Source organism: Ursus maritimus, unplaced genomic scaffold (genome assembly GCF_017311325.1).
Source record: "Ursus maritimus isolate PB19 unplaced genomic scaffold, ASM1731132v1 scaffold_19, whole genome shotgun sequence".
Classification (NCBI taxonomy): domain Eukaryota; kingdom Metazoa; phylum Chordata; class Mammalia; order Carnivora; family Ursidae; genus Ursus; species Ursus maritimus.
Window position 1 is genome coordinate 54,607,207 of NW_024424341.1, and position 10,906 is coordinate 54,618,112.

Sequence of the window (10,906 nt, forward strand, 5' to 3'; positions counted from 1 at the left end):
GATAGATATTCACGACAATGGAGAGAAGAAGAAAACGGATTCGACTCAAATCACTTCGTTGCAGAGCGGCACAGGTTGAAGGAGGGAAAGGACACCCCATTCCAAATGCCCGCCGGCCCTGCCTTCGGGGGCGCGGTCTCCGCGAAGCCAATCGGCTCCTTGCTTCAGGGACGGACACCACCCCTTTTCCTTCAGCGTCGGTTCTATTACGTGTCTATTGAACTTTCCGACTCCGAGTAACCAATCCTTTGCCTTCATACGGGAGGGGCGTGGATCTGCGCCTGGGTCCAATGTTTTCCACGATCAAACATTTCTCATTGGCTTCCTTTCCTCCGCTAAGGCGGAGCCTACCCATTTCGCGCTCCCTTTTGGGGTTGTGCAAGCCTCAGGGGAACCAACCCCAAAAACCCCAGGGAGACCAGAAGGCGTGTTCTCAGAACGAGAGTCCCCATTGGCTTCACTGACCGAGGGAGGGTGGGATGGTGTCGCCGCTCTTCTTGTTCATTGGTCCGGTGATTCCATGGGGTGGGATTTGGCTGGGCCTAAACTATCCGCGGTCCGGGACCGGTTTCTGGGCGAAGCTGCCATGCCTTCCGGGGGCCGCGGGCGGTCCCGGCTACGGCTCGGGGAACGTGGCCTCTTAGAGCCACCCTCACCGCCCAAGCGCCGCCTGCTACCGCGGGCGCACTTCTTGCCCCTGCTTCTGCTGTCCCTGGCCGTGGCCTCGGCGTTCTACACCATCTGGAGCGGCTGGCACCGCCAGACTGAGGAGCTGCCGCGGGGCCGGGAGCTGCGGGTGAGGCTGGGCAGGGGCACGGACACCGCGGGAGCCCTCATTCCCCGCCTCCCCTTCCCCGAGGTCTCAGGTTGACGTGGCTGTATCGTATGGCCCTAGCCGCAGGTGCTGCGGTCTCCGTCCTTAGAGCGCATGCCCGTTGCTAACGAACTGAGGCTTCGAACTTGTTCTGCAATAGGTGGTTCTCCCTAAGAGGAAGGGTCTGGAGTAGTAAGACTTGGAAGTTCCAATCAGAAAGTCAGCTATTTGGAATAGTCCTTCCTCTCTCTCGGCCTTGATTTTTCCGTTAGGATTGGGGTGGGCTGAACCTGATGGGCTTAGAGGGGCTTTTCCCGAGTCTAGGATTTATCCTTGTAAACCTCCGATGCTGGAGGCTCGAATTAGGAAGAAGAACCGGGGTTTCTTAGGGGCGATGGCGTCCGGGTTAGGGTCGGAATGGGGGTTGCTCTCAAGCTGGGCTCTTCTCTTCCCTATCCCAAGGGCCGGTTGATCGGAAGCCTCCCAGAAGCTCGGCTGCGGAGGGTGGTGGGGCAACTGGACCCACACCGTCTCTGGAACACTTATCTGCGCCCCCTGCTGGTTGTGCGGACCCCGGGCAGCCCCGGCAATCTCCAAGTCAGAAAGGTAAAGGGCCGCACCTCTAACCCCTGACCCCGCAGCCTGCCAGGGAATAGGAAATAGGCAGTCTGCCCAAGATCTCCCGAGTAGCTAAGACGCAGAGCTGGGACTCTGACTGGAGCTAATCTGAATCTAGAGGCCCACGTTGGTAACCACTAGGCTGTGTTGCCCTCTGTACCGCCCCCCAAAATTTACTGTGTGCTAGGCAACAGCTCTATGAGGTGAGCACTGATGTAATCCTCACTGTGCGATGGAAACTGAGGACCGGAGCAGTTAGGCATTTTGCCCAAATTCCACAGCTAATAAATGGTATGCCCAGGGTTTCAACCCGAATTTCAGGTTGGCTCCAGAGCTGGTACAATAACATCTCTATATTGCCTCCCAGAAAGCATCCAGTCATTTGAAGACTTACCCCCTGAATTCAGATCCCACCTCAGCCACTTGGAGTGTGACCTTGGACTAGTTTCTTAACCTCTCTGTGCCTCAGTTTCCTCATCTGTGAAATGGAGCCATCAATAGTGCCTATTCCTACAGGGTTCCTAGACCAGGGCTTGGCCCACAGTGAGTGCTATCGAAGAGTGAGCTGGGATTAGTCTTGGCATCTAGAGGCAGGGTCACGACACACCTGGCACTCGGTAGGCCCTCAGCAGAAGCATGTCTAGGGAATGACTTACACCAACGCGGGGGGTTATGAGTCAGCCCAACTGCTCTGCATGGCTCAGGTCACATGGCCCTTCTCCTGACCTCCTCCCCAGTCCCCACCCACCCTCCCACCTCTCTCCTGCCACTAGTTCCTGGAGGCTACACTGCGGACCCTGACCGCAGGCTGGCATGTGGAACTGGACCCCTTCACGGCCTCAACACCCCTGGGGCCACTGGACTTCGGCAATGTGGTGGCCACGCTGGACCCAGGGGCTGCCCGTCACCTCACCCTTGCCTGCCATTATGACTCCAAGCTCTTCCCATCTGGGGCTCCCTTTGTGGGGGCCACAGATTCAGCTGTGCCTTGTGCCCTGCTGCTGGAGCTGGCCCAGGCCCTCGACAGGGAGTTGAGTAGAGCCAAGGAGCAGGTAAGGAATGGGGAAAAGGGTGGGGTGCCGGGGCTGCCTTGACCCTAGTCCAAGCCCCCCATTCTTCCCTGCCTGGACTTGTCTTCCTGCCTCTGTTCCACACTCGCAGTCACAGATTTCTTTCCCTCCTCTGAATGTCAGATCCCGTCTCTCCTCTGTCCAAAACTCTCCCACGGCTCCCACCCCATTTCAGGCATAAGCCAGAGTCCTTACAAGGGCCCATAAGGTGTGCCCTGTTACCTCTCAAGTCTCCTCTCCCACCCCTGTCCCTCCTCGTTCCACTCTAGCCACCCACCTCCTCCATGTTCCTCAGATTCACAAGGCTCACTCCCGCCTGAGAGCATTTGCACCTGCTGTTTGCTCTGGCTAGAATGTGCTTTTCGAAGATAACCTTCCTGACTGGCTCCCACCCTTCATTCAAGTGTCCACTCCGATATCACCCTCTCAGAGATGGTTTCCCAGCCACCCTGAAAGAGCTCCCGTCACTATCCCAGGCATTTACGGTGCTTTACATGGATGTATTTGTCCATCTCCCCAGCCAGAACAAGCTCCATAGAGGCAGGGGTTTGGCTGCTTTTGTTTTCTGCTGTATTCCCTAGGCCCAGAAGATTACCTGGCATCAATGAGGACATCAAGAGAAATGTGTGGAACGTATAAATGAAACAAAGCACAACTCTTCTCCTGTTCCTCCCCTGCTCAGACCCCCTTCCGTGGTTCAAACCCCCTGTCACGAAGCCCAAGCTCCCTGGCATCTGCTCATCCCTCGGGCCTCTTCACGAAGCATTCTGGCTCTGGTGCCAACCCTCGGCCATACTGCTTCTTGCCTGGGAACACTCTCCCCACGGCCCTATTTTGCCAGGCCAGCTCCCCCTCACCTCCGTGCAAACGTCCCTTCCCAGCAGACCCAACGTGCTCCGCAGGCCAGGTTATCCCCAACTCCCTTCCCATGCTCCTTTGGAACCCCAGAGTTCTTGGAAGCATATGTCGCAAGTGCATTTCACTCCATAATGATTGGTTTGTGGGTCCGCCTCTTCTGGTAAATGAGGCTAAGGAATGTCAATCATAATCAGAGCGGCCCCTTCTTAGTTACTATATGCCAGGCGCGATTCCAGGACCTGGGTTCGCATCCTACCATATGATTAGAATTGTTATTAACCCCACTTTGTCATCTGATGCCTTGAGAAGTTAGTAACTTACCTGTAACTGCTCGGCTACGGGATTTGAACCCAGGCAGTCTGGCTCAGAGTCTGCACTTCTGGCCCCCACGCCGTATGAGTGAGGCGACCTAGTTTGCCCTCTTCGGCGGTGTAGGTGGGCAGGAAATGTGGATGGGTCGAGGCCGAGGGCTGGACTCGAGCTGGCCCTGACCCCTGGCTCCCACAGGAAGCCCCGGTGACTCTGCAGCTGCTCTTCTTAGACGGTGAAGAGGCACTGAAGGAGTGGGGGCCCCAGGACTCCCTCTATGGCTCCCGGCACCTGGCCCAGCTCATGGAGTCTGCACCCCACAGCCCAGGCCCCACCAGGATCCAGGCTATCGTAAGACCAGGGGACCCACTGGGTTCCGGTGAGGGAGGGAGAGGGCAACGCAAGGTTGGCAACATCCCACCTGGCCTCTCTCCCTAGGAGCTCTTCATGCTTCTTGATCTCCTGGGTGCCCCGAATCCGAACTTCTACAGTCATTTCCCTCACACGGCCCGCTGGTTCCATCGGCTGCCCTCTGAGGGGGTCATCCAGCCTGCCCTCTACCTCCCTTCTCTCTCTAAGGCACTAGGGCAGAAACACACAAAGATCCCTCAGCAATCAAGTGCAGCGATTCTGCATAGGCTCTGGGTCCGATAGCCCTGGGTTTGAATTCTGGCTCTGCCTCTTCCCAGCTGGGTGAACCTGGGCAAGTGGCTTCATCTCTCTGAGCCTCCATTTCTGATCTGTAAAATGGGCACGATAGTAATGATAATAGGGGTATCTACCTCCTAGGCTCAGAGGGAATAGAGGAGCCCAGGAACACAGTGAACCTACAGTAAGGGCTAGCTAACTACATCCTTGTGGGGATGATCAGTGCTTCACCCCCAGGCCTCCTGCCCTGCCCTGATCTGTGAGCCGGAGGACCTATGACCCCGAGGGGGCTGACCCTTGCTCTCTAATCCCCACCACCTCCAGAGAAGCGTCTGCACCGCATGAACCTGCTACAGTCTCATCCCCAGGAAGTGATGTACTTCCAGCCCGGGGAGCCCCCTGGCTCTGTGGAAGATGACCACATCCCCTTCCTCCGCCGAGGTACTTGCTATGGTGGGGCGGGGGCGGCATCCAAGGGAGGGACAGGTGGGACCTGGCCCTGGCCCCTTCCCAAGGTTGGGGACTGGTGGCAAGTTGCTGAACTTCTTTGTGCCTCGACTTTCTTATCTGTAGAATGGGGACACTAAGAGCCTCTATCTCAGACTTGTTGAGGGGACCGAATGAGCTCATACACGTAAAGACGTTACTTGCACAGTGCCTGGCACACAGTACGCATTCAGAGAATGTTAGCTACTACTATTGGTGCCTCAGTGATCACAGATTCCAGGACTTGTTGTCTTTCAAGGCCCTGGGAGCCCCTCAGAATCACAGACAAGCTTCGAAAAATGCCCAGTTGCATTTCAGGCCCACGGAACCACAATCTCGCGTCTCTCCGTTGCTTTTACAAAACTCCCAGATGATTCTGTCGCACAGCCAGGGCTGACAACATCTGGTAGAGGGGTTCGGAACATAGGTTTTAGAATCGGACAGGCTGGGGCGCCTGGGTGGCCTAGTTGGTTAAGCGTCTGCCTTCGGCTCAGGTCATGATCCCAGAGTCCTGGGCTTGAGCCCCGCATCGGGCTCCCTGCTCAGCGAGGAGTCTGCTTCTCCCTCTGCCTCTCCCCACTGGCTTGTGCTGTCTCTCTCTCTCTTTCAAATAAAAAAATAAAATCTTAAAAAAAAAAAAAAAGAATCGGACAGGCTTGGGTTCTAGCGTCTGCCGCTTACCATTGGTTGACCAAAGGCAGATTACTCAGGCTCTCTGAGCCTGTCTCCTGCGTTTCTTCTGGAAAATGAAAAGACACAGACACACACACACCTGTTTGTGTATATTTGTAATCACAGGGTCGGGAGGCGTGAATGAGATTAGGTAAAATGCCTTCTCGCGAAGTACATGGCATATTATAGTAAGTACTAAAAACTGCTTTTAAAATTTTTACTCCCTAATTTACTCATTCCCCAAATTTGCCATTCCTGACTGTGTCTACTTCAGTGATTCTCTCAGTGATTATTTCCCAGCGCAGGTCCTGGGCCGGGTGTCTAGGATACAGTGATGGGCCATAATCTGCCCGGGTCCTGTCCAGTGGGGGGGACAGGTATTTAGCGAATCTTGACAGACCCCGAGGGAAGCGCTCGGAGGACGGGAACCCATCGTAGTGCAGGGTTAGAAACACAGACTTGGGAGACAGGTGGCCCGGGTTCAGATTCTCACTGTGCTATTTACTAGAGGCAGGACCCTAGGCAAATCACTCTGCCTGTCTCTGCCTCGGCGTCCTCGTCCATAAAATAGGGGCAAATATAGGATTGTTGTAAAGGATTACTGTAAGGGTAAAATGGTGTGTGTGGCCTTAACAGAGGGCCTGGACTAGAAGGGCACCTGGCTGGCTTAGTCGGTAGAGCACCTGACTCTTGATCTTGGGGTCATGAGTTTGAGCCCCACGTTGGGCATAGAGATTAGTTTAAAGAAAAAAAAATTTTTAAGGTGCAAGTTATGGGGCACCTGGGTGGCTCAGTTGGTGAAGAAGGGTCTGCCTTCTGCTCAGATCATGATCCCAGGATCCTGGGATCCAGCCCCACAGGGGGCTCCTTGCTCAGAGGGGAGTCTGCTTCTCCCTCTGCCTCTGCTGTTCCCCCTGCTTGTGCTCTCTCTGTCAAATAAATAAATAAAATGTTAAAAAAAAACAAAAACGTGCAAACTATCAATAAAGAGAAAAAGAGCCTAATAATATACCTGGCAATATGAGGTCAAAGACATCTTTCCCTTCTTCTGGTCTTTGCATAAATCCCTTACGCTTTGAGTTTCTCTAGTTTGTGTGTGAGAACAATAGATATACTGGATATGTGTGTGTGTGTATATATATATATATATATATAATTTTTTTTTTAACTAACATGTTGCCCTCACATGCTTAAAATCATCATTCAGAGTTCTTCAAGTGCCAGGACAGAGCATCTTCTGGGTGGGGGGTGAGGCAGGTTTCCCCAGGCCCGGGGCTGGGCTCCTGGGTCAGCCGTCGGCCTGACCGAGCCTCCCCTCTCTCCTGCCAGGGGTCCCGGTGATCCACCTCATCTCTATGCCCTTCCCCGACGTCTGGCACACCCCGGACGACTCTGAGGCCAACCTGCACCCCCCCACGGTACACAACCTGAGCCGCATCCTCGCCGTGTTCCTGGCCGAGTATCTGGGGCTCTAGCCTCTGTGGCTGACTCTGAGGGAGACATGCCCGGCCGGGACGTGCCAAGGTCACGTGGAACCGATGGAGCTCAGGCCAGGCTGCCTGGGGTATGCTGGCTTATCCTTTTCTTTGGTTCTACTTATGCTATGATTCGAACACCCTCTTTCCTTTGACTCTCAGGCTGCCACTCTTTAAAGACGTGGAAGAGACGAGACCACTGTGGGGGCGACACCCAAAGGAATAAGAGCTTAGACCCCATCCTGAAGGTCTGAAGGATTGCGGGGGCCCAAGGCTGTTCTCAGTTTTAGAGTCGGCAGACCTTGGACTGGCATCTGGGCCAGCAACGCCACCCCACCACATGAATTCTCCGCGGCTTATGTTTTTATGTCCATGGATGGCCACGTGGGGTCCACAGGGGATGTGCGTGGAAACAGGAACATAGGAGGTGGAAGCCAATATTTGGAAACTCGAATCAACCAGACCCAAGGGCAATAAACCAGTGTTTCTGTGAAACATCCTACAGAATTAGCATAACTAGGTGTTGCATGAAAAAGGGGACTGAAGATGAGGGATGAGACATAAAATGAGTTTCTTCATTGCACAATGTGAATTTTCAGGAGTAAGATAGAATACAGTGTTGTTTCCCCAAAGTATTTCACCGCAGACCCCCTCTATTGGGAAGCTCCTAGAACTAGGGTACCTCAGATGACACCTTGGGAAACGTTAGGTTTTGACAGTTTGAGTGTATTCGTGGGGGGAATGAGTGAGACAGATTCACTGCCAGCGAGGTCTACCAAACTGTCCTTTCCCTTTCAGTTGTGGGTATGGGAGTGTGAGATGGTGGGTGTCGCTGAAAATCTAGTGATGGCTTGGGGAAGTACTTCTCGACCCACCTAAGGTTCAGACTCAACGGGGGTGCTTAATAAAAAATGCAGACTCCCTGGTTCCACCCCGGACCTGCTGAATCAGAACTCCAGGGAGGGCTGGGAGTCTGTAATGAGCACCAGAGGGAGTCTCCCGATCAGCGAAGTTGGGGTCCTTAAGGATACAGTGTGGGGCGTTCCCAGCGGCTTAGCAAACCTACCTACACAAAAGAAAATAATAAAATGGAGGGCGCCTAGAAAGGGAGACCTCTGCTAGGTTCCGTGCCTGCTGGTTTTGTGACTTTGATGAAGCCCTGGTGGGCATCGGGGAGACCAGGCCAGGATGGAGGGTTACACAGCGAAGGTGAGCACTAGGCTTCCAAGCCAGCTCGAGAAGACTCAGGAGAACTCACGGGCTGAAGCTCAGGATCTCAAAGGAGAGAGGATAAATAGGAGGTCCTCGTTCGTCGTTTTCCACGGAAGCTGACACCTATTGGGCACCTACTGTGTGCCAGGCACCGTAAGCACTTTACCCGCATCAGCTCACGTAGTCTCCGCCCAAGTCCTGAGGCAGGTACAACTTCCGTTCCCCTTTTGCGACGGAGGCGGGAGGGCTGAGGATTCTGACCCGGTTGTTTACGGAGCCCACGTGCTCACCCTCAGATGCAACTCCTACCTCATGTCCCATCTACAGAGATCACCTGTGCTGGACCAACAGCTGGTGGGCAAAGGGTAGCTCCTCCTGAGGCTGAACTGACTGCAAGCTAGAGCGGGGTTGGTGGGGGAGGTGGCGTGAGCCCCGAGTTTAGAACCGGAAATTGTCAGACCTCAACAGCCAGGGCGGCAAGGCTCTCCAACCACCGGGTCGGCTCCTGTTCATTCATTTCTCGTGTGGCAGGAGCAGTGCCAGGCACATGAGAGCACCCCATCCCCCCTTCTCTCACAGCCACCCCGAAAGTAGGTAAGACCATCACCCCTGTTATCAGAGACGGGGAGCTATGTGCTGTTACGCCCCTGGCTCTCGATGCACGATGCACGATTGAGGACTGCGTACCAGGCACAAGGCAAGGGGGCCTGATGCTCACTTTCCCCCCTGGAATTTGGGGCAGGGATCATTAGCCCGTTTCACAGTTGAGGCTGCTGCTGCCGCTTGGCACGATGTTTTCCCCAGCTCCCGTCCTCCCCCAGACTTCATACTCTTGACGGGGTCCCTAGGTTTATCTGCTCAGCACAATGCCTGAGCACTCTAGGTGCTGACGTCTCACAAACCGATCTTTTGAGGGACTGTCGGGATTCTCATTTTTCACTTGAAACAGCTTCAGAGAAATCAGTGGCTGCCCATCACGGGTCTAGGTGCACTTTTCTTTAAAATTCACGCTGCTTATTACGGATGGGCCTTATCGGTGTCATCCATCAGTCCGGAATTCACAACCATCCTGTCTTAAAATATTATCTTGGTACCATTGTCTCTTCTCATTCTAGAAGGTCAACTGAATGTGTTATAGACATTCTCACTCTATCTTCCTTTTTTTTTTTTTCCATATTTTGTTTTCTTTTTGTTTGTTTCTGCCTCTGTGCTACTTTTTGGACCTCCCTCTAGTTCAATCAATCATTTTTTCACTTGTGTCTGGTTTGCTATTGAGGCCAGCCACTGAGTTTTTACTTTGAGTTCTTGTGTCTGGGGCTTTTTCCCTTTCCCATCTGCTAGGCTATTATTTAGTTCTGGGTTGCCTGCAGAGATTTCTAAGCTCTTCTACACGTTTGCCTTGCTCGCTGAAAACGGAGCGATCCTATGGAATCTTTCGTAAGCCGTGAACGCTGAGCACCCCCCACTTTCCAAAAGTTTGTGTCACACCACTGCACTTTCACAAAAGACCTACCTTAGGGGATGCCTGGGCGGCTCAGTTGGTTAAGCCTCTGCCTTTTGGCTCAGGTCATGATCTCAGGGTCCTGGGATCGAGTCCTGCTTCGCACTCCTTGCTCAGCAAGGAGCCTGCTGCTCCCCCTGCTTGTGTCGTCTCTGACAAATAAATACTTTTTTTTTTTTAAGATTTTATTTATTTATTTGACAGAGAGAGAGACAGCTAGTGAGAGAGGGAACACAAGCAGGAGGAATGGGAGAGGAAGAAGCAGGCTCCCAGAGGAGGAGCCTGATGCAGGGTTCGATTCCAGAACGCTGGGATCACACCCTGAGCTGAAGGCAGACGCTTAACGACTGTGCCACCCAGGCACCCAAATAAATAAAATCTTAAAAAAAAAAAAAAAAAAGAAAAGACCTACCTTAGTACCTGTTCTTACTAACAGAAAGAGATCTGAAGAGGATTTTCACTTTTATTAAAAAAGCCGTTACTGTACTAAGGTAGGTCCTTTATAAAAGCGAAGTGGTGTAATTTGAGCTTTCATAAAGCGGGGGAAACCTGCCCCTGCCATGACTGGCAGGTTCACGGTCCAAAGCCCTTGTGAGCCGGCTTTTGCTGTTGTGTCTGCTGGTTCTTGCTCGTGGTGCTTTATTTCCAAGCATGTTGGGTGACTTGACTGTGGGCTGCTCATTGTCTGAAAAATCATTGTGATTCTAGATAACAGTTCCTTACCCCAGAGGACTTCTCTTTCTGCCAGCCAAGCTCAGAAGTACCGAACACACAGATGATGCCACAAACCTGAGCTGAGGGCCAGCCTGTGTCCACACGGTCTCAGGGGCCACTTTCTTCTCTCCTTTGGTCTTGTGCCCCGTCAGTGTTTAGAACATCTCTGCAGTGTTGGTGGGATCCCAGCTCCTATTAGATTCCCCACCTTGGCCTTGACTTCCGCCTGCTTATCTCAATAAGACTACAAACAGGAAACCCAAGTTTGTCGGCACAAGCAAATGCCCTCAGAGCAGAAGTGGCTTCAGGGTCCCATGTCCCCTCCTCTGAAATTTTTGGTGTGGTGTATCCTTTAACTGTATTATATTGGCTAGTTGGTGCTTTTATTTATTTTTTTTTACTACCTCTTTTCAGCAGGAGAGTTCAAATAATCTGGCCCCTCCCTCCAAAGAAAACTGAAATCCCACAAAGCCAAGCCAAGACTCAAACCCAGGTCTCTCTGATTCTAGTCTAACTATTAAATAACTAC

General features: G+C 53.0%; 1 protein-coding gene across 1 annotated transcript; it reads left to right on the top strand.

Moving 5' to 3' along the window:
- The first annotated feature begins 486 nt into the window (after nt 1-486).
- Nucleotides 487-7,449, top strand: QPCTL (glutaminyl-peptide cyclotransferase like). Its single transcript, XM_008684468.2, has 7 exons — nt 487-796; nt 1,277-1,420; nt 2,206-2,484; nt 3,868-4,020; nt 4,108-4,209; nt 4,644-4,758; nt 6,805-7,449. Exons 1-7 carry the CDS (start codon nt 521-523, stop codon nt 6,948-6,950), a joined length of 1,215 nt encoding a protein of 404 aa, XP_008682690.1. The 5' UTR covers nt 487-520; the 3' UTR covers nt 6,951-7,449.
- The last annotated feature ends 3,457 nt before the right edge of the window (nt 7,450-10,906 follow it).